At 41.4% G+C, this 24591-nt stretch overlaps 1 protein-coding gene and 1 long non-coding RNA gene across 3 annotated transcripts; one reads left to right on the forward strand and one right to left on the reverse strand.

Annotated features, from left to right (window-relative positions):
* Positions 1 to 418: 418 nt before the first annotated feature.
* On the reverse strand, positions 419 to 21678 carry eif2ak1 (eukaryotic translation initiation factor 2-alpha kinase 1). Of its 2 annotated transcripts, none has more exons than XM_020495752.2 (15): positions 21147 to 21678; positions 13567 to 13734; positions 13234 to 13370; positions 13078 to 13121; positions 12730 to 12829; positions 12554 to 12634; positions 12315 to 12411; positions 12152 to 12200; positions 11686 to 12058; positions 9950 to 10046; positions 9710 to 9816; positions 3906 to 4026; positions 3555 to 3634; positions 983 to 1216; positions 419 to 696 (listed from the first exon to the last, which is right to left on the reverse strand). In XM_020495752.2, exons 1-15 carry the CDS (start codon positions 21298 to 21300, stop codon positions 571 to 573), a joined length of 1968 nt encoding a protein of 655 aa, XP_020351341.1. In that variant the 5' UTR covers positions 21301 to 21678; the 3' UTR covers positions 419 to 570. The 2 variants fall into 2 exon arrangements, with proteins under 2 accessions (XP_020351341.1, XP_020351342.1); XM_020495753.2 differs by lacking the exon at positions 21147 to 21678 and adding an exon at positions 13998 to 14145.
* LOC109900035 (uncharacterized) lies at positions 20874 to 24551 on the forward strand. The gene is made up of 3 exons (XR_002256544.2): positions 20874 to 21026; positions 22103 to 23478; positions 23858 to 24551. It is a non-coding gene; the product is annotated as an uncharacterized LOC109900035 (long non-coding RNA).
* The last annotated feature ends 40 nt before the right edge of the window (positions 24552 to 24591 follow it).

Genomic DNA, 24591 nt, shown 5'->3' on the forward strand with positions numbered 1-24591 from the left:
CCTACGGGTAAATCCGGGTACTACGGATGAAAGGAACTCTTGATTCGCTGAGGCTCAGTGTGAAACGTGTTCACAGGAGTCGTAGAAAGCACTTACACGCCTTGACCTTTATGATGAGATGCAACGGGTACACCGTTAAAGGATCGTTTTTATGCATTATATTGGATTTGGATCGTTCTTAAGCAAAGCTTATACAACAACTGTACTCCCAGACGATTCGTGACCGTTTGAGGCATGCATAACAACAATTAACGGGAGTGAGTGTGTCTAATTCATTTCCTGGAATTCAAGTGGTCAAACAAATACAAGCCTTGTTGGCTTGATTACCTTCATCATATGAGTATATTAGTCGCAACCACAAATTATGTAAATTAATCTTGACCAGATAAAAATTATTGTCTACAATGAGAGTGAGGAGTAAATTAAATAAGATTTATTGTACCGTTTTAAAACGTTAATGTCACAGTGTTAGATCCACACACACATTCAACCACGTGCACCAAATTATTCATGTGGTAAGGTAAAGGGTTTGAATATATTGGGTTTGAAGATGGGCAGAGGTGGTTGATGTCAGGTCTTGTCGGTTGGATGGGATGCCTGTTGCGTGCTCTGAGTCTGTAGCTGACTGATCTGTCTCCTGAGTCGAACTATCTCCTCTTCCTGCTCTTCAACCCTTCTCTGCAAGCCATGGATAACCTGGAAAGAGAAGAGGGCCATTGGAGATGTTTGATCTGTGATAAATGTTTAACTCTTCTCCTGATATTTACTTTTAGTGGTTTGGCACCAGATTGAACCTGGTTGCAGTGTCAAAGTGACCTAGGGCAAATATTTATAGCCAAGCAATGCTACTAGCATTTGGCTCATGTCTGTTTGAACTTGATCAATAGCAGCGTAAATATGGTAAGCTGAAATTCAACAAGTACATCAAGCACATATCTATCAAAATGGTAGTCTCGTTCCCAGCCAGCCTGTTCATCCATACCATGTCTTTGCTGCTGAACAGCTCGCTCTGCAGCAGCTGTGTGGCACTGGGTCGTAGAGAGGGGTCTCTGCTGGTCAGCAGTGTAATGTACTTGGCCAGGACAGGCCAGCACTGGGAGAAGGCGTCTGGGACCTTCCCCTCACGGAGGTCTTCTAGTGTACGCACGCGCTCCATCTCTGTCCCAAAGGGCTGGAACAGCTCCAGGGCCACCACTCCTACACTGTACATGTCTGACTGCAGGCCAGAAGAAAAGGCATAGTGATCCAAATCAAATCAGCACATACATGTGTTTAGCAGATGTTATTGCAAAATGTGTAGCAAAATGCTTATGCTTCTAGCTCTGAAAGTGCAGTAATATCTAACAATTACACAACATATACCCAATACACACAAATCTAAGTAAATTAATGGAATTAAGAATATATACATATATGGATGAGAAATGTCAGCGCGGCATAGAATAAGATACAGTAGAATAGTATAGGATACAGTATATACATATGAGATGAGTAATGCAAGATATGTAGACATTATTAAAGTGACTAGTGTTCCATTTATTGGTGGCCAGTGACTCCAAGTCTATGTAAATAGGCAGCAGCCTCTATGTGCTAGTGATGGCTATTTAACAGTCTGATAGCCTTGAGATCGAGAGACTGAAAAACAGCTTCTGTTCCAGATTTGATGCACCTGTACTGACCTCGCCTACTGGATGATAGCGGGGTGAACAGGCAGTGGCTCGGGTGGATGTTGTCCTTGATGTGTAAATATGTTTTATGTATTGATATACTGTGTATCAATTGGTTTATAAATACAAATGTTATATTATCCTTATTATAATTCTATATACATTTGTTTTATGTAGACAACTCACACTAATTCAGCTGATGTTCTGAAAGAGCTGAAAAATCTGGACCCCTACAAATCAGCCAGGCTAGACAATCTGGACCCTTTCTTTCTAAAATTATCTGCCGAAATTGTTGCAACCCCTATTACTAGCCTGTTCAACCTCTCGTGTCGTCTGAGATTCCCAAAGATTGGAAAGCAGCTGCGGTCATCCCCCTTTTCAAAGGGGGGGACACTTTTGACCCAAACTGCTACAGACCTATATCTATCCTACCCTGCCTTTTTAAGGTCTTCGAAAGCCAAGTAAACAAACAGATTACCGACCATTTCGAATCCCACCATACCTTCTCCGCTATGCAATCTGGTTTCAGAGCTGGTCATGGGTGCACCTCAGCCACGCTGAAGGTCCTAAACGATATCTTAACCGCCATCGATAGAAACAATACTGTGCAGCCGTATTCATTGACCTGGCCAAGGCTTTCGACTCTGTCAATCACCACATCCTCATCGGCAGACTCTATAGCCTTGGTTTCTCAAATGATTGCCTCGCCTGGTTCACCAACTACTTCTCTGATAAAGTTCAGTGTGTTAAATCGGAGGGCCTGTTGTCCTGGCCTCTGGCAGTCTCTATTGGGCGCCACAGGGTTAAATTCTTGGACCGACTCTTCTCTGTATACATCAATGATGTCGCTCTTGCTGCTGGTGAGTCTCTGATCCACCTCTACGCAGACGACACCATTCTGTATACTTCTGGCCCTTCTTTCGACACTGTGTTAACAACCCTCCAGGCGAGCTTCAATGCCATACAACTCTCCTTCCGTGGCCTCCAATTGCTCTTAAATACAAGTAAAACTAAATGCATACCCTACTCAATAAATTGAATGCAGTCTATCACAGTGCCATCCGTTTTGTCACCAAAGCCCCATATACTACCCACCACTGAGACCTGTACGCTCTCGTTGGCTGGCCCTCGCTTCATACTTGTCGCCAAACCCACTGGCTACATGTCATCTACAAGAACCTGGCAGGTAAAGTCCCCCCTTATCTCAGCTCGCTGGTCACCATAGCAGCACCCATCTGTGCATGCGCTCCAGCAGGTATATCTCTCTGGTCACCCCCAAAACCAATTCTTCCTTTGGCCGCCTCTCCTTCCTGTTCTCTGCTGCCAATGACTGGAACGAACTACAAAAGTCTCTGAAACTGGAAACACTTATCTCCCTCACTAGCTTTAAGCACCAGCTGTCAGAGCAGCTCACAGATTACTGCACGTGTACATAGCCAATCTATAATTTAGCCCAAACAACTACCTCTCCCCCTACTGTATTTATTTATTTTGCTCCTTTGCACCCCATTATTTCTCTCTCTACCTTGCACATTCTTCCACTGCAAATCTACCATTCCAGTGTTTTACTTGCTATATTGTATTTACTTCGCCACCATGGCCTTTTTTTCCTTCTTGCCTTTACCTCCCTTCTCACCCCATTTGCTCATGTTGCATATAGACATATTTTTCTACTGTATTATTGACTGTTTGTTTGTTTTACTCCATGTGTAACTCTGTGTTGTTGTATGTGTCGAACTGCTTTGCTTTATCTTGGCCAGGTCGCAATTGTAAATGAGAACTTGTTCTCAACTTGCCTACCTGGTTAAATAAAGGTTAAATAAATAAATAATTGTGCCAAGTAATTTTGGTATGTCAAATATTTCTGAAATGATGGAGATGATTTACCTTTGAATCATAGTGGGAGCCCTCCAGTTGTTCAGGTGCAGCATAAACAAATGTCCCAACTCCAGTGGTGTGTGAGGAACCTGCAGAAAGAATTCAAGCAGTGTCAAAAATATACAGTACCAGAACCAACCAGGGAAAATGTTGTCATAGAAAGGGATTTGGATGCAGAGCCATAGCCCCATCTACTGGCGATTTCAGGAATTACACCTATACATACAAGTGTCCACTTTGATTTCATACACTGTATACATCTTTGAGATGTTGAATGTTTACATATATATAACAACTGTTACAACAACTGAGCATGTGGTGATAGACACATTAGAAAAATGGATTAAATCTGTTTCTCACCGGTGTTCTGTGAGGTGGAGGGTGGCTTTGCCTCGTCATCCATTATTATATCCCTGCAAGCAAGTCCAAAGTCTCCAATCCTCACATGGCAGTCAAGTCCATGCAGGAAAATATTCCTGGGCTATAAAACAAAAGCATACAAAATGTAAAACATATATATATCATATTTGTATGGTGAGTGTGAGGTCATAATGCTATAGGAGATTCTAAAAGAAGGATTCTACTCTAAAATGCACAATTCGATTTTGTCATTACCACTAGGCCACATTAATGCTTTAGTATATTGTTCAACTTTTATATATAAAAAAAAAAATGTAATTTCAAATGGGTAATATTAGTAACAAACCATGTCTTAACCCCTAATGTACACGGAGTGTACAAAACATTAGGAACACATGCTCTTTCCATGACACAGACCGACCAGGCTAATCCAATTGAAAGCTATGATCCCTTATTGATGTCACCTGTTAAATCCACTTCAATCAGTGTAGATGAAGAGGAGAGGTCAAAGAAGGATTTTTTAAAGCCTTGCTTAGGAGAATTGAGACATGGATTGTGTATTTGTTCCATTCAGAGGGTGAATGGACAAGACAAAAGATTCAAGTGCCTTTGAACGGGATGTGGTAGCAGCTGCCAGGCGCACCGGTTTGAGTGTGTCAAGAAGTGCAACAGTTTCCCATGTGTATCAAGAAAGGTCCACTACCCAAAGGACACTCAGCCAACTTGACACAGCTGTGGGAAGCATTGGAGTCAACATGGGCCAAACACAATGTGGAACGCTTTCGACAACTTTTAAAGTCCATGTCCTGACGAATTTAGTCTTTTCTAAGGCCAAAAGGGGATGCAACTCAATTTGATGATATGCAGTTTAAAATTAATGAAGCAATAGTTAAAGGAGATGTGTCTACTATTATCACATTTTTAAATCTCACCCGTCAACGAACCTGTTCAGATTTGGAAATACTGTACTGTTTTTTCTACACTTCAAGACAGGTAAGTGTTTTAAAACATGTTTGTCATTTTTTCATAGCTGAAATATCTGCCAGTGCGTTATCAGTCACAGGGTCTGATACCCTGACTGCGGTGACCCCTTTACTTGGCCCCTCAAAAAGTTCTAAATATCAGCTGCAGAAATATGATGCATCTATGTGTTATGTTTAAAAAGCACTTTACAAATCAAGTTATTATTATTATTAAAATAATATAACTCAGGTAGGATAGGCCTACATTTAATAGAAAATACGGGTCTTCACCCAAATCTAATCCATATCGACGTCACCAGCAATGAAGAATGTTGACGTTTCCAAACTTGCCAATTCTTCAGAAACAGCATCAGAGCACTGACAGAGTACAGCGCTGGAATTGGCTGTTCCGAGGCTACTGTTGAGGCTGAAAACCAGGATTTCACGATAACCAAACACGCAACTTTTCAATAATGTAGAGTAGGGGTTCCCAAACGTTTTTGGGCCACGACCCCATTTTGATATTTTGAAAAATTGTGTAACCCCACCATGTAAAAAAAGTGATGTAATCAACAGCCAATGTTTACTTTTTTAATTGGGGCGATGAAAGTCTATTACAAATCAGTCAGACAGTACTTTTGACAGTATTTAAAATGTAAAGTATGGTTTGAAGTGACAAATGCATGGGCGCAACATTGGTTTTAGAAGTCGGATAAACAGTCGGATAAACACTCCAAAACAGCTTATCCGACCGATTGGAGGTGTCCGCATGGTCCTAAAGCACACCATTGCCTCATTTTGTATCACGTTCCAATGATAAAACTGGGGGGGACAACATCTTTATTTCAGAATGTGGGGGTGGGAGGGACATGTCCCCAGTGAAAGTTGCACCCCTGCTGAAATGCATCAAAGGTATTGGGAAATTCAGAAGATCCTTAGGCAATACTTTTATGATCTTTTGTGTAGACTAGAACATCATCAATGATGATCTTTTGTGTAGACTAGAACATCATCAATGATGATCTTTTGTGTAGACTAGAACATCATCAATGATGATCTTTTTCCCCCATTCTAATTTAGCGCCTGGTCTTGTCCATTCTGTTCTAATGAGACTTGTAAAAATTGTAGCGGGAAACAGAAGACATATACATGTGATAGATCCACATTAGTAGGAAGAAAACAAAAAACGTTCTGTTTATTACAACCGCATCTAGCGGTTACCGGAGGTTACTGAACTATGAACTAAGCGCAATTTTTTAAATCTTATTTTTAGGATTTTCTCCTCTCGGGACCCCATTTTTAAATCGACCCCTAGTTGTTTGTAAAACACTGATTTGTAAAGCAAAGCGACAAATGCTTTAGTAGGATCTTCTTCGAAACGAACGTAAATGTTTCAGATGCTGACTTTATTAGGGCTGTTCCTGACAACAAAAAATATTGGTCAACCAATCGATTGTTCGAAATGTTGAAACTTATTTTTCCATATATAGGACAGACACAACCTGTGTGTTTGAATAAAACCAACTACATATAAACTGAGCTTGTTTGATGCTTTAAGCACACCTTTGATTAAATAATTAAGACACACAAATTACTCAAGAAAGAGCACAATGGTCACATTGTGTTAAAAAAAAAAAAGAGACAGTGAGTCCCTGTGTGACTGGAGCACGTCGTCTCGCTCTCCTCCCTACTGCAGTGAAAAGGAACCACAGCACAGCAGGTGTTTATTGCGCTGTCTGCGCTGTCCGTGCTGAAGCAGCAACATTTCAGCCATTTAGTTTCTTACTTGTTTCTGACTGAACATTTTTGTTACCGATATCCCTCATTTGTTTAGGAAAAAGATTCCCTCTTCCCTCAACCCTTTCTCTCTTTACGTGACACATGCATATGACCAATAGGGCCTGACCTATAGATTATCATAATTACATCAATAAATTGGTTATAACAAACTCCGAACGAAGTAATGTCAATGGCAAAATGGATGCAGAGGACATGAAAAAGACATTTGAAACGGGACAATGTTTACAGGTTGTTCAGGAGGGATAGGGGAAGTTAGATCTTTGGAAGAAATTTCACTTAGTTGTGGAAACTATTGGAAATCAAGAAAAAGGAGGGTAAAGGAGTAAGTGTTACATAAGTATTGTGTGTGCCAAACAGTTGCGGTTAGATTACAATATTATGATTTGGAAATGAGTGTACCAGAGAGTCTGTTCTAACGAGGAGAAAATATAATATAAAGCCTTTATTACAGCAGACTAAAAACAGTTGCATGCATTCAGGAATTGTGGTTTATTTATTGTTTCGGCTAATTATTCAAAGCTCACTTTTTCTTATTTAATTTTAAAATTAAAATGCTTGATTGCATTTCAAATCATGAATGACTCGTATGCTGTGTGATGACATGAATGAATAAATGATACAGTAGCCTATATAAAGTATTGAAATACAGGCCTAAGTAAGTTACGGTATTAAGACTAAACAGGATGTACTCTTTGGCCTACAGCTTGATGGTGGTTATACAAGGCTGCTATTTTAAGCCTACTAATGAAAACGACATTACTTATTGTTATAGTGATGATTATAATAATAATTGTAATAATAACAATCAGAAGGAGATCAAGCAAAAGGAGAGTATAGGAGCGAGAGCTGCGTGCATATTATGTGTGACAAACAGGTGCTGTTAGATTACAATATTATTTATCTGCCTGTTTGGAACAGTTGTAAACAACTAATTAAGTAATACCAGCCTGTTCTAACAACAAAATAAATAGTAAAGCCTTTATTACAGCATAGCAAAGATTAAACTGCCGAATCCGACATTTTGCCATTGCATGAGGCTTGGTGCTCACGGAATCAGTAGGCTATTAAACAAACACTAACAGGAAACAGAAGCAAACTCTATCTTCTGTAGATATACAATGCCTTGCAAAAGTATTCACCCCCTTGGAGTTGTCTATTTTGTTGCGTTACAACCTGTAATTTAAATAAGATTTTTATTTGGATTTCATGTAAATGGACACACACAAAATAGTCCAAATTGTTGTCCAAAAAAACCTGAAAAGTGGTTTGTATTCCCCCTCTTTGCTATGAAGCCCCTAAATAAGATCTGGTGCAACCAATTACCTTCAGAAGTCACATAATTAGTTAAATAAAGTCCACCTCTATGCAATCTAAGTGTCACATGATCTCAGTATATATAAACCTGTTCTGAAAGGCCCCAGAATCTGCAACACAACTAAGTAAGGGGCACCACCAAGCAAGCGGCACTATGAAGACCAAGAAGCTCTCCAAACAGGTCAGGGACAAAGTTGTGGAGAAGTACAGATCAGGGTTGGGTTACAAAAAAATATCTGAAACTTTGAACATCCCACAGAGCACCATTAAATCCATTATTTAAAAATGTTAAAGAATATGGCATCACAACAAACCTGCCAAGAGAGGGCCGCCCACCAAAACTCACGGACCAGTCAAGGAGGGCATTAATCAGAGAGGCAACAAAGAGACCAAAGATGACCCTGAAGGAGCTACAAAGCACCACACCAGAGATTGGAGTATCTGTCCATAGGACCACTTTAAGCCGTACACTCCACAGACCTGGGCTTTATGGAAGAGTGGCCAGAAAAAAGCCATTGCTTAAAGAAAAAAAATAAGCAAACACATTTGGTGTTCGCCAAAAGGCATGTGGGAGACTCCGCAAACATATGGAAGAAGGTACTCTGGTCAGATGAGACTAAAGTTGAGCTTTTTGGCCATCAAGGAAAACGCTATGTCCGGTCCAAACCCAACACCTCTCATCACCCCATCCCTACAGTAGTGGTGGCAGGATCATGCTGTGGGGATGTTATTCCATCGGCAGGGACTGAGAAACTGGTCAGAATGGAAGGAATGATGGATGGCACTAAATGCAGGGAAATTCTTGAGGGAAACCTGTTTCAGTCTTCCAGAGATTTGAGACTGGGATGAAGGTTCACCTTCCAGCAGGACAATGTCCCTAAGAATACTGCTAAAGCAAAACTTGTGTGGTTTTAGGGGAAACATTTAAATGTCTTGGAATGGCCTAGTCAAAGCCCAGACCTCAATCCAATTGAGAATCTGTGCTATGACTTAAATATTGCTGTACACCAGCAGAACCCATCCATCTTGAAGGAGGTGGAACAGTTTTGCCTTGAAGAATGGGCAAAAATCCCAGTTGCTAGATGTGCCAAGCTTAGAGACACAGCTGTAATTGCTGCAAAAGGTGACTAGTTGTGCATGCTCAAGTTTAGTTTTTTGCGTTATTTGTGGTTTGTTTCACAAAAAAAAATATTTTGCATCTTCAAAGTGGTAGGCATGTTGTGTAAATCAAATGATACAACCCCCCCCAAAGATCCATTTTAATTCCAGGTTATAAGGCAACAAAATAGTAAAAATGCCAAGGGGGTGAATACTTTCGCAAGCCACTGTAACTGATGCATAATAGCCTGGAATAAATAGTTACATAATAGTTACTTAGTTAACTTGATTTCCAAAGTGCCCATTGAGGCAGTTATATTATGGTTTGTAAAGTGCCTCAAGGTGCTCTGCAGCAAATTCTACTTCGACCAGAAGGACCAGCTATGTCACGTTTGTTAAGGAGGGTGATGAAGTCCCACCTCGGTTCCCCCGCTTTCCCAATATGGAGGACTTCACAATGCCTCAAAGAGTCTAACTCCCCCTGTCCATTAAGGTGAAAGCATGTTACTTTTACATTTTAACACACATTACCTCATGTGATCTACCTGAGGCAAAACCTCCTTTGTGACCATTTGATTGTGCACTTCTATTCTTGTGAAATTAAATAATATACACTGGTAAAGAACATACCTTCAGGTCTCTGTGCATGATACTTCTAGAGTGAATGTATTCCACTCCTTCAAGTATTTTATGTAGAATACTAAGGGTTTGTTTGATGTCCACAGACCCATAAGGATCTGTAAAACAAAAGCCAAAACATACTCTAACAAATTCTGCATAATAGAAACGGAATCAAAACATTGATAATGTTGAATGAAGAGTGAAAGCAACAAAGGGGTGCATCTTATTGTGCAAGTTATATATGCTCACTTTGTGAGATGTGTTCGGTGGTTCTCTCTGAGATCCAGTCTTTGAGTGAACGTTCACACAACTGCATCTGAATATACAGCATGAGGTGGAACTGCACCTGAGGTAGCCATAGAACAGTGTCCAGTAAAATCAGAGTTTGACAAAAACAGAATCTATAAACTACCAGGCAAAAGTTTTAGAACACCTACTCATTCAAGGGTTTTTCTTTATTTTTTATTATTTCCTACATTGTAGAATAATAGTGAAGACAACAAAACTATGAAATAACACATATGGAATCACGTAGTAACCCCCCCCCAAAAAATTATACATTTGAGATTCTTCAAATAGCCACCCTTAATGACAGCTTTGCACACTTTTGGCATTCTCTCAACCAGCTTCATGAGATAGTCACCTGGAATCCATTTAAATGAACAGGTGTGCCTTGTTAAATGTTCATTTGTGGAATTTCTTTCCTTCTTAATGTGTTTGAGCCAATCAGTTGTGTTGAGACAAGGTAGGGTTAGTATACAGAAGAAAGCCCTATTTGGTAAAAGACCAAGCCCATATTATGGAAACAGCAGTACATCATTACTTTAAGACATGAAGGTCTGTCAATATGGAACATTTCAAGAAAGTGCAGTCGCAAAAACCCTCAAGCGCTATAATGAAACTGTCTCTCCCAAGAATGGAAGACCCAGTTACCTCTGCTGCAGAGGATAAGTTCATTAGAGTTACCAGCCTCAGAAATTGCAACGCAAATAAATGCTTCAGAGTTCAAGTAACAGGCACATCTCAACATCAACTGTTCAGAGGAGACTGTGTGAATCAGGCCTTCATGGTCGAATTGCTGCAAAAAAAACGACTAAAAGGACAACAATGAGAAGAAGACTTGCTTGGGCCAAGAAACACGAGCAATGGACATTAGACCGTTAGAAATTTGTCCTTTGGTCTGATGAGTCCAAATTTGAGATTTTTGGATCTTTGTGAGACACGGTGTGGGTGAACGGATGATCTCCGCATGTGTATTTTCCACCATAAAGCATGTAGGAGGGGTGGTGGTGTGGGGGTGCTTTGCTGGTGACACTGTCTGTGATTTATTTAGAACTCAAGGCACACTTAACCAGCATGGCTACCACAGAATTCTGCAGCGATACGCCATCCCATCTGGTTTCGGCTTAGTGGGACTATCATTTGTTTTTCAACAGGACAATGACCCAAAACACCTCCAGGGTGTATAAGGGCTATTTTACCAAGAAGGAGAGTGATGGAGTGCTGCATCAGATGACCAGACCTCAACCCAATTGAGATGGTTTGGGATGAGTCAGACCGCAGTGTGATATGTTATGCTCAGCATATGTGGGAAGTCCTTCAAGACTGTTGGAAAAGCATTCCAGGTGAAGCTGGTTGAGAGAATGCCAAGAGTGTGCAAAGCTGTCATCAAGGCAAAGGGTGGCTACTTTGAAGAATCTCAAATATAAAATATATTTTGATTTGTTTAATACTTTTCTGGTTACTACATGATTCCATGTGTTATTTCATAGCTTTGATGTCTTCGCTATTATTCTACAATGTAGAAAATAGTAAAAAATAAAGAAAAACCCTTGAATGAGTAGGTGTTCTAAAACTTTTGACTGGTAGTGTATATACAGGGGACATTTGTAGATGTCAGTGTTGGAAGGTTAGAGGATTGTGTTAAAACAACAGGATAAGAGGCCCTACTGAGCTACATTATACAGGTTACACAGTATCAATACCTCCTTGGTGGGGCATTTCGTGTCCCATTCCTCGCTCCCCACGTCGATGTAGGAGTTGTTGTTCAGCTCCATCTTGTTCCTGGTTCCTGAGGCCTCCTCTGACAGGGCCGAGCCATCCCAGCTGACCACAGGGCAACCGTCCGGTGTCAGGCCATGCCGTCCCAGGAACACACAGGGGACAAAGTTCTCTGAGACACAGGTGTGGCGCATGGTTTTAGGACACATCGCCTGTGTGCTCTTCTCCTCTTTAGGGGCCAGGGCTTTCACCCGGAGGATCTCTGGTACTTTTGCAATGGCCACTGGCTCCTTCGAGTGATCTGAGCTCTCAAAGACTATTGAGGAGCTGTTGCTACTGCCGGTACTCTCCTCAGTGCTGTGAGTGTGGGAAAATACATGTTTCAGAATCTAATATGATATTCAATCATAACTGGTCTTGTAATTCAGTTATATGAGATAATAATGGTACCGTTCTGGCAGCGCAGGCATTTCCATTGCTGGGAGTATTGATGCAGGGTCTGAAATAGAGAAATGTAAATGAAAAAACAACAATAATGAAGAGAGGTTAGCTATGAATAAATGAAATCATTTGAATTTCGAACACGTCAGAGGAGAGAATTAACGGAAATCACTGATAAAAGCAGGTGCGACATGCTCCATCCAGGCAGTGTGGTAGCCCACTACGTTGATGTGCTGAAGACTGGATAACACTTTAACTTCTCTGAGAACCTGAAACAAAGACAGGAAAATACTCAATGACAAACTCACTTGTGTCCGTTATCGAATAGTGCACTGAAGTATACTGCATTTTTGGATCATTAAAACACAATACATTTTAAATGAATTGTGTATATATATATAAAAAACATACCTTCATGCAGTCTTCCCGTGAAACATTCTTGATGAGAATTTTCTTCACAGCATACTTCTGGCCATCCAGCTTGTTTGTTACCTGGAAAGCACATGACCAAAACGAAGAGGGGGAAATTATTCCACTGTAGGTTATATTAATGCACTGGTATCATTTTTATTTTGACTAGACGGTACCTTAAAGACTTTGCCATAGGATCCTTTTCCAAGTCTAGAGAGCTCTTCAAACTCGCTGAGGTAGCGCGACGCCTGTGCCTGGAACAGACCTTCTGTTGGTCTACGGTGAGGAGGATAATAAGCAAAGAGACAGGTCCTCAAGATCCTCTCACAACGCAACGTACACAGCAGTACATTTCATTTATTTGGACATTTTAGTCATTTAGCAGACACTCTTATCCAGAGAAACTTACAATTAGTGCATTTAGCTTAAGATAGCTAGGTGAGACAACACTAGTAGCTAGGTGAGACAACACTAGTAGCTAGGTGAGACAAGTCAACACTAGTAGATTTCTGTACTAATCTTACCTTAGCGTAAGGCTCTGGCTGTCTGTATTACATAATCTTTGACCCTGAAATGGCAGGAAAAGAAACTGTCAGTGAGTGAATATTAAAGATAAACAAGAAACTTGACTATGCATGTCCCACATTACATTATCACTAAATGGCCACATCAAGTGTTACCTGTGGGAACAGGGAGGTGCTGGCAGCATCCAGTAGTTCAATGAAGGCTCTGTTGTGCTGGAGTCTGACTGAACTGAACTCCTCACTGATGGCCAATGGGGAGAGGAGGTTCATTGCTGCTAAACGCTGACCAATGACTGTAGAGGGCAGTTATTTACTGTAGTGTTTGTTGTTCACAAGTTCTTTTTCTTCTTCTTTTTCACACAACAAAATAATTTTTTACAGAAGTCAGTGATGTTTAAAAAAAAATCATATCCTAACCTCCCTCTACACAACAACCGGAGAATGTTAATATTCTATTGACCGAGAAAGAGTTTAGTTGATCCTCTTTACCTTTGAACAGCATACGTGAGCGGGTCGGGTCGCTCTCGTAGACAAAGCACAGGTGTTCCAGTAGGGACCCAAGCAGAAGGTGGTTGGGGATGGCGGAAGCAAACTCCTGGGTGGACAGGTACTGCTTGCCAGCTATCAGAACCTCACAGTTGTTATCCGAGTCGGACGCTGTGTTTACATAGAGGAGAATGAGAAACAGGACAGAGAAGTGAGTGGTACGTGTTTGTAACAAGATTATTGATTATGTAATAAATGGGAAAAAGCTAAGTTGTGTGTCTCAATGGCGAACAGCCCCCTCCAAAACGTCCTGTAGCCAGATGGCCAACATTGCATAACAAATAATCACCAACATGTGTGTGATTACTTTAGAACCGCTTTTATGAAGAAAATAAGATTTATAGTTAACAGTTGAAAGAGCAAATGTATCTTACCTTCGGCAATAACTTTGGCAATTAGCGCTGCAATTTCTTTCTCCCCTAGGTCCATTTTGTCAAACGGTATGTGTGATATTAGCTCAATATGAAACACTTCAACACTAATGCAAGATTAACCTAACCACTTCAAAGTCAGCCAGCCCATCATGTTTATGCATGCTGGGGTGTGCTCAGTAGTAGGGCTTATCTGTCTACAACAGTACACACAGGACCCTCCACCCAAGGTCGCTAACGTGGAGGAAAATATAAGGGAAGAAGAGGTGTGGGAAACATGCCAAAAACGGTATGTAATGTACTCTCATTTGTGTATGCTGACTGTTGGTTTATACTGTACTCATTGGATTTGGCAACAGTTTATGTACAGTACCAGTCAAAAGTTTGGACACCTCCTCAGTCAAGGGTTTTTCTTTATTTTACTATTTTCTACATTGTAGAATAGTAGTAAAGACATCAAAACTATGAAATAACACATAGGGAATCATGTAGTAACCAGAAAAGTGTTAAACAAATCAAAACATATTTTATATTTGAGATTCTTCGAAGTAGCCACCCTTTGCCTTTATGACAGCTCTGCACACTCTTGACATTCTCTCAAACAGCTTCATGAGGTAGTCACCTGGAATGCATTTAAATTAACAGGTGTGCCTTGTTAAAAGTGAATTTGTGGAATTTCTTTCCTTCTTAATGCATTTGAGCCAATCAGTTGTGTTGTGACAAGGTAGGGGTGGTATACAGAAGACAGCTATATTTGGTAAAAGACCAAGTTAGTCCATCATTACTTTAAGACATGAAGGTCAGTCAATCCGGAAAATTCAAGAGCTTTCAAGTCCAGTCGCTAAAACCAACAAGCGCTATGATGAAACTGGCTCTCATGAAGACCACCACAGGAAAACAAGACCCAGAGTTACCTCTGCTGCAGAGGATAAGTTCACTGCACCTCAGATTGCAGCTCAAATAAATGCTTCACAGAGTTCAAGTCACAGACAACATCAACTGTTTAGAGGAGACTGCGTGAATCAAGCCTTCATGGTCAAATTGCTGCAAAGAAACCACTACTAAAGGACACCAATAAGAAGAAGAGACATCCTTGGGCCCAGAAACACAGCCAATGGACATTAGACTGGTGGAAATCTGTCCTTTGGTCTGATGAGTCCAAATTTGAGATGTTTGGTTTCAACCTCCGTGTCTTGTGAAATGCAGAGTAGGTGAACGGATGATCTCCGCATGTGTGGCTCCCACCATGAAGCATGGACGAGGAGGTGTGATGGTGCTTTACTGGTGACACTGTCTGTGATTTATTTAAAATTCAAGGCACACTTAACCAGCATAACTACCACAGCATTCTGCAGCGATACGCCATCCCATCTGGATTGCGCTTAGTGGGACTATCATTTGTTTTTCAACAAGACAATGACCCAACACACCTCCAGGATGTGTATGGGCTATTTGACCAAGGAGAGTGATGGAGTGCTGCATCAGATGACCTGGCCTCCACAATCACAAGACCTCAACCCAATTGAGATGGTTTGGGATTAGTTGGACCGCAAAGTGAAAGAAAAGCAGCCAACAAGTGCTCAGCATTTGTGGGAACTCATTCAAGACTGTTGGAAAAGCATTCCAGGTGAAGCTGGTTGAGAGAATGCCAAGAGTGTGCAACGCTGTCATCAAGGCAAAGGGTGGCTACTTTGAAGAATCTCAAATATAAAATGTATTTTGATACATTACCCTACGCGTAGGGGTAATACACTCGACCACTGCTACTCTAACTTTTTTTAGCATACAAAGCCCTCCCCCGCCAAACCTTGAGAAAATCCGACCACGATGCCATTTTGCTCCTACCATCTTAATGTATTGTGTGGCGTACAGCAGGTCAGCCACCAGGGGAAGACTCGTCGAGGCCTGGTGGCAGACGGAGCCGACATCACGAGGCGATGGCTCCCTCTGCTGGATGTGCCAGGTCTCAACGGGCTAATTGAGGCCGATTGTGGATGGTGGGTAATCAAGGGCTGATTGCTCACCAGCTGTATGAGTCCCATAAAGCTGCCAGAAGGGCAGCACACAAGGAGAGGGACTGAGGGAAGAAAGGCGACTTCCGTATAGTTGGAGACGGTTCCCGAGCTAAAAGGAGGGAGTTCAGTTTTTGTGCCCGACAGGATTACAGCAAGACCCAGAGCCCAAAAGACGGTATCCCGGAGAGGGTCTCATGGGGGAGACCTACCCTTTCCTTTTGATTTATTATTTAAATAAACACCCTTGAAACCGAGCTAATCCTACTCTGTCCATGTCTGATCTGTGTAAACGTCTTGACCAAACCCCTTGGTCTGCCACGATAGGCAGAAACTCAAACAGGATGGCCAGTGACTCATTGAAACAATTCAGCATTTCAGTTTTGCTATATATGACTAAACTGAAATTCTGAATTGTTTCAATGAGCACTTTGTATCATCTGGTAGGCTGTTTGACCCAGTGTCCTCTGTCTCTGTACAACCCTGTGTGGATGAACCAGTGAGAGCTGGTCAAACTTTTAGCTTTTTGCCATTCTCAGTGCAGGTGGTACATAAAGACCTGAAATCCTTAGATCAGAGAAAGCCTGCAGGTCCTGATCTTTTGGATCCCTGCTTTTTAAATCTGGCAGCTGATTTCATAGCTGAACCACTTACATCTCTGTTCATTCTAACCCTGGAATGTAATGAAATTCCAAAGATCTGGAAATCAGCATTTGTCCTACCACTTTTAAAAGGGGGAGATCCAACTCTTTTAAATAATTATAGGCCAATCTCAAAGATGTCACCCCTGGTGAACATACTTGAAACCCTTGTAAGTGAACAGCTAAGAGTCATTTACTAACTCTATTTGATCAATGTACCAATCGGGCTTCAGGAAGAAGCATAGCACAATTACAGCAGCCATGAAGGTTTTAAATGATATCACTGAAGCCATTGACAAAAAACAGCAATGTGTCTCACTTTTTATTGATCTCTCTAAGGCTTTTGATACAGTTGATCATGCTATACTAAAGGCAGAGATTGTCGAGTGTAGGTCTTTCGGAGCATGCAGTTGCATGGTTTGCTAACTATCGGTCTGATAGTGCACTCAATTTGATGGGCTTATGTCTGTTAAATTGTCTGTTGAATGGTGTGCCCCAAGGCTCTGTACTTGGTCCTCTCTTATTCACTATTTATATAAATGATTTAGACAAAAATGTCCAAAATGCACAACTTCATTTTTATGCTGATGATACTGTTATTTACTGTTGTGCCTCGTCTCTTACAAAAGCTTTCCAGAACATGCAAACTGCTTTTTCTACTGTTCAACATACCTTGTGTCAATTGAAGCTTATCCTCAATACTGACAAAACTAAACTAATGGTGTTTTCTAATGCAAGAAATAGACCTCTGAACCTTTCACCTATTACTACCTGTCAGGGCAAGGAGATTGAGGTAATAACCTCATGTAAATATTGTGGAATTTTAATTGATTGATTTTGGGTTTACTACCTTTTTATTTGTGCATTTTTATTGTTCAGAAATGTGGTGGGTACTCTCTTCGTTCGCTGGACTTTATCCTGCAAATGTCCGAACTGAATTTGGTAAAGGCTTTTATGTACTCGTCTTGGAACACCTTACAAAATACTTTTAAACTGGAAGAACTTGTCCCGATTGGTGTTTTTAAATCACTGATGAAGGATTTTGAGGCTGATTCCCTGACCTGTCAATGTTTTTAATTCGCTGTTTTATACTCTTGTGAATTCAATGGTTTTTACTAGATTATTTGTAGTTTTTCATGTTGTCTGTCTGTAATTTTTTTGTAATGACTTGGTGCTGCCTATCTTGGCCAGAGCGCTCTTGAAAAAGAGATTTTAATCTCAATGAGCCCTTCCTAGTTAAGGTTAAATAAATAAATAAATAAAATAAAAGTGACTAGAACCATTCAACGCTGCTCTGACCAATCGGAATCCACGCTTCAAGATTGTTTTGATCACGCAGACTGGAATAACATTGACCTATACGCTGACTCTGAGTAAATTTATATGGAAGTGCATTGGAGATGTTGTGACTATTAAAACCTACCCTAACCAAAACCTGTTGATGGATGGCGGCATTCGCTCAAAACTGAAAGCGTGAACCACTGCATTTAACCATGGAAACAGGTCTGGGAATATGGCTGAATATAAACAGTGTAGTTATTCCCTCCGCAAGGCAATCAAACAGGTGAAATGTCAGTACAGGGACAAAGTGGAGTCGCAATTCAAAGGCTCAGACACGAGACGTATGTGGCAGGGTCTACAAGTAATCACGGACTACAAAAAGAAAACCAGCCACGTCACAGACATCACACTTCCAGACAAACTAAACACCTTCTTTGCCTGCTTTGAGGATAATACAGTGCCACCATCGCGGCCCGCTAACAAGAACTGCGCCCCCCCTTCTCCGTGGCCGATGTGAGTAAAACCTTTAAACGAGTTAACCCTCGCAAGGCTGCTGGCCCAAACAGCATCCTTAGCCGTGTCCTCAGAGCATCTGCAGACCAGCTGGCTGGTGTGTTTACGGACATATTCAATCTCTCCTTATCCCAGTCTGCTGTCACCACATGCTTCAAGATGGCCACCATTGTTCTTGTACCCAAGAAGGCAAATAGATGAACTAAAATGACTACCACACCGTAGCACTCACTTCTGTCATCATGAAGTGCTTTGACAGACTAGTCAAGGATCATATTACCTCCACCTTACCAGCCACCCTAGACCCACTTCAGTTTGCATACCACCCTAACAGGTCCACAGACGATGCAATAGGCATGACACTGCACGATCACATCTGGACAAAAGGAATACCTATGTAAGAATGCTGTTCACTGACTACAGCTCAGCATTCAACACCATAGTACCCCGCCCTGTGCAATTGGGTCCTGAACTTTGATGGGCCGCCACCAGGTGGAGAAGGTAGGAAACAACATCTCCACCTCGCTGACCCTTAACACCCCACAAGGGTGCGTGCTCAGCCCCCTACTGTACAACCTGTTCACCCGCGACTGTGTGGCCATGCACGCCTTCAGCTCAATCATCAAGTTTGCAGACGACACAACAGTAATGGGCTTGATTACCAACAACGATAGACGTCCTCACCTCCTCCCTGTAGGCTACTCGGAGTGTTGTGTCAGAGAGGCTGCTCCCTACATGGAGACCCAATCACTGGCCACAAATGGATCAGTAGTCACTTTAAACAATGCCACTTTAAGAGTGTTTACATACCGTATGCAAATTAATTACTTAAAAATCATACAATGTGATTTTCTGGATTTTTGTTTTAGATTCCATCTCTCACAGTTGAAGTGTACCTGTGATAAAAATTACAGACCTCTACATGCTTTAAGTAGGAAACCCTGCAAAATCGGCAGTGTATCAAATACTTGTTCTCCCCACTGTATGTGGAGGATGAGGGCTGCAGCAGGTATCTCAGATAGGGGGAGGGGGGAATGAGGCCTAAGAAGCTTTTATAAATAAGCAATCAACCGGTGGGTCTTGCGAAGGCATACAGAGACGACCAGTTTACAGAAGAGTATAGAGTGCAGTGATGTGTCCTATAAGGAGCATTTGTGGCAAATCTGATGGTCGAATGGTAAAGAACATCTAGCCGCTCGAGAGCACCCTTTCCTGCCGATCTATAAATTACGTCTCCATAATTGGGTATCCGCATGGGTAGGATGATCATCTGAATCAGGGTTAGTTTGGTAGCTGGGGTGAAAGAGGAGTGATTACGATTGAGGAAACCAAGTCTCGATTTAACTTTAGCCTGCAGCTTTGATATGTGCTGAGAGAAAAACAGTGTACCGTCTAGACATACTCCCAAGTACATGTATGAGGTGACTACCTCAAGCTCTAAACCCTCTGAGGTAGTAATCACACCTGTGGGGAGAGGGGCATTCTTCTTACCAAACCACATGACCTTTGTTTTGGAGGTGTTCAGAACAAGGTTAAGGGCAGAGGAAGCTTGTTGGACACTAAGAAAGCTTTGTTGTAGAGCGTTTAACACAACATCTAGAGAAGGGCCAGCTGAGTATAAAACTATCATCTGTGTATAAATGGATGAGAGAGCTTCCTACTGCCTGAGCTATGTTGTTGATGTAAATTGAGAAGGGCGTGGGGCCTAGGATCGAGCCTTGGGCTAGTCCCTTGGTGACAGGCAGTGGCTGAGGCAGCAGATATTCTGACTTTATACACTGCACTCTAAGAGAGGTAGTTAGCAAACCAGGCCAAAGACCCCTCAGAGACACCAATGCTCCTTAGCCGGCCCACAAGAATGGAATAGTCTACCGTATCAAAAGCTTTGGCCAAGTCAATAACAATAGCAGCACAATATTGCTTAGAATCAAGGGCAATGGTGACATAATTGAGGACCCTGAAGGTTATGGTGACACATCCATAACCTGAGCGGAAACCAGATTGCATACCAGAGAGAACACTATAAACATCAAGAAAGCCAGTCAGTTGATTATTGACAAGTTTTTCCAACACTTTTGATAAATAGGGCAAAATAGAAATAGACCTATAACAGTTAGGATCAGCTTGATCTCCCCCTTTAAATAAAGGATGAACCGGTCCTGCCTTTCAAGCAATGGGAACCTCCCCAGAGAGGAGAAAGAGGTTAAAAAGGTCAGAGATAGGCTTGGCGATTATATAGAAGAAAGGGTGTAAACCGTCTGACCCAGATGTTTTTTTAGGGTCAAGTTTAAGATGCTCCTGTAGCACCTGGTTGCATCACTAGAGGGTTATGACTCAGAAGGTTATCTTTTTAGGGCTGCAGAATTGGTCATGAAGCCAACCACCCAATAGGAGTGAAGGAAAGACATGGCTATAAACAACATTATAGAAAAATCTCTCACTTAGCTGATTGGTCATAGCTAAATTAGTTATTTGTCAAAAATGTGAGGAGGGATGTAGCCACAGCTGTGATGTACTAGCTATATATCTGCCCCGTGGTGATGTGATGGTGGTGTGGATCAAAAGCAGCCCCCAAAACTGTCCAGGTAGGTTGAGAGGATTGCTGACAGGAAGACTGTGCCCACAGCCCCACACATGATTTCTCAATTCTGCTTAGCTAGTTAGCATGAACATATTTGTACAGTGTCTGGTGTCTGTCAACTTACTGTCAAATATAACCTCGTCGTCATCTTCACTGTCGGTCAAATTAAACACACTGCACTCATGTCCGGTTGTGGTGGTGGTGGTGGTTAGATTTCGGTTGATCACGCTGCTGCTATTTGAACTTACCCCTCGTTGCCAGTTCAGAGAGCTAAACATGGCGATTAGGAAGATTCCGCTTGTTAACCTATTAAATATGACCTAACTTTTAGAATACTTAGGCGTTAATATTTTCCATTCCGCATGAATCATAACTAGTTAAGGTAGACGTTATTCTAAAATAATCACGTCAAAAGCTCGCCAGAAAAGTCCCATACGGCCTAGTTTCAGCATTGCCGAACAATACACACATGGAGGGAGTGAAGTCTTGTCTTAAAACACCACGAGCTGAACATAAATTCAGTTGAATAATTTCATGTCCACTGTGAGAAGTTTACGAATTAAGTCTGATTTATTTTGTATCATCATATATTGATGAGATTGTATCACATTTAGTAACTCTATCCATTTATGCAATACATTTAACTCGATCTTGTTCGTTTTATTATTTTGTGGGACACGTCAGATAGTCCCTGTAAGCATTTCATCTCACTTCGTTCCTTATCATGTGATCCTTGCAAATGATGACGATGAAATGCTACACATGTTTATTGGTGACATACAATTAGAAACTTGAGATATTTTTAATATAATATAAATAGGGTATATATTTGGGTATATATTTGGGTATATATCTGGGTGAACCAGAAGCAATACAATATAGACTAAATATATGACTTTGGGGTGAATCATTGAAAAAGTCAGTACTTTTTCGTTTGAGCCATCTCTAAAATGCGTATTCTTTCTGATGTGTGGTGTCAAAAATAAATGTGTAAATGTTATTGTCTTGTATATATACCATGTTGATAATGTATCGTCATCGTAGCCCATCACTGACTGACACGGGCTTTTCTTTTCAAAGGTGAGTGGCAGACTTGCACTCTCTACACAGAATCACTCGCGACCAATCTCAACAAGCGCGCGAGGCCGGAGATACGCATGCGTCAACATGAGGAGGAGGAGGAGGGACTACTTTAACGCTTCGAACACACCGAATGCGAAATAACATTTTGCGCGGTATGCAAGTATACTGATGCAGGTATCTTTTGCAGACGGTCGCATGCGGTTGGACACACGGAGGAGAGAATCCTGTTCAGTATCCTCAAAGCCGTGTCTTTTTGACACAACTGCTGACAGCTACAGGGACATAACCACAAAAAATGCTGCTTGGAGACAAGTGTCCACGATAGTACCATTGCCTGGTCAGTTTAGTAGTGAGCTTGTGCTATATGTGGCTAGTTAGCTAGCTACCCTAGCCAATTGTGTGTGTGTGTGTGTGTGTGTGTGTGTGTGTGTGTGTGTGTGTGTGTGTGTGACAAAGAAATAGTAATAAATTATGCTGGTTACTACCCCTGATAACTTGCCCAAATAATCATGCTTGAAAGAGTGTGAGTGTGTATGTCAGATAAATAGAAATGATAGATACTACTGTACCCCTAATAATTTGGTCAGATAACGGTGTGTGTATAGTAGGTGACATGTCAATGATAGTTATATAATAACTATAGTTATGCTAGGTGATGGTTTGGCTTATCATGTTCATGTCTATGTAGAAGAAGACTGTAGGAGGAAGTGGAGAGGACTCAGGGACAGGTATCAGAGAGAGAAGGGCAGAGAAAGAGAAGAGGTCTGGGTCAGCAGTTTCAGGCCAGCAGCCTTGGCGCTTCTTCCACATTCTTTCTTTTCTGGATCCATTTATTGTGCCTAGGGCTACAAGTGGCAATTTTACAGCCAGACCCTTTACGTCATCCACAAGTGTGGGCGCCACGGGTGCATCAAGACTCTACGTCATTAACAAGTGAGACCAGTCTCCACCGGTGCAGTGAGACCCTCCACATCATCCACAAATATGACCACCACCGGTGCAGCCATGGAAGATGATGAAATGGAGGAAGCACCTCTGGATCTAGGACCACCTGAGATTATTAAGAAACTCACAGGAAGTGACCACTGAGGACCTTGTTGAACAGGATGTGGCCGTGGAGAGAAACCAAGAGGACCAACGTCACACCAGGCGCCATCGGCGGTACCAGCCCCCAGATCCACTCAACTCATTTCAGCAGAGGCTCCTCCAAGCCATCGAGAGGGATGCAGCCCAACCTGATGCTAACAGGAAGGAGGATGAAGAAACCTTCTTTGCCATGAGCCTGGTTTTAACCCTGAAGAGGCTGCCTCAGCGAAGAAAAGCAGCATTCAAGGTTAAAATTCATCAGCTGCTTTTCTATGCCGAGTTCAATGGTGTGTTTTTTTTCTTCTTCTCCACAACACAGGTGGTGTCATAAGTATTGCGACAGTGAAGTAGGTCATTTTTACAGTATACTCATGTAGGCTAATTGGTATTTCAGATTAATATGAGGCAAATGTATAGCTGTTGTTTCTACGTTAGAAAATATCCTAAAACAGTTTGCTGTCTAAATATTTGCCTGTCATATTCATCTTTTGATCTGAAATAGAAATTCCATGAGTAAACAGCAAGAATTACCAACTTTACAACACTGTTAAAATATTTATGCTACTAACTACACTATACAAGCAGTATTTAGTTAACATATATCTCACCTTTTATGGTGTTATATTATGTAATGCTTGTAAGTGTTGTTTTCTTCATCCCTTCCAGAGATGGAGTCAATTTAGCAGACCAGCTCATAGGAAGGACAAGAAGAGGAGATTGTCTGGTTGTTGTTTTGACCTTCTCCTCCATGGGTTTTGAGCGGGAGGTAAGGAAAGGACGTGAGGAATCAAGGAACTGCAACTGAGATTTTCCCACTGTCAACTGAGATTTTGTAACTGTTCTTATTGCGCTTACTATGTCCTTGTTAGTAGTTTCTCAATACTTAGGATAGCATTCATTATTAGTTGTACATAGATTGCATGAAAATTGACTGAATTGAAACTGACACACCAGAGAATTCAGATGCTCTTGTTGTTCTTTTACAAGACTAAAGGTGAAATATGTGTTTACCTGTATTGTGGCTCCAAATTCACTTTTAGTATTCAGACACACACCTCCTCCACTCCTCTATGTACCTCAGATCTCCAGTGCCCTGCCCTCTCTCTTTATGGCCATGTCTGAAGTTCCCCTACTATGTCTAGGCTTTATGAGTAGTCCCTGTATCTGTCTGCAGTTATGCCAAAAATACATGCTCTTGTTGTTCTCTTACAGATTACACATTCATTTTTATATTTTTACAGGCACATACAGTACACACACACCTCACAATAGTTGTAATTTTTTGTAATGTTTTTACAACATATACCTGTCATGTTCTTTCCTGTACTTGAATACTTATTAAATTATGTTTTCATTGTCAGTTGTTTCATTTGTTTATAAATATCTCATTTAGACATAAT

This window comes from Oncorhynchus kisutch, linkage group LG11 (assembly GCF_002021735.2).
Source record: "Oncorhynchus kisutch isolate 150728-3 linkage group LG11, Okis_V2, whole genome shotgun sequence".
NCBI lineage: Eukaryota > Metazoa > Chordata > Actinopteri > Salmoniformes > Salmonidae > Oncorhynchus > Oncorhynchus kisutch.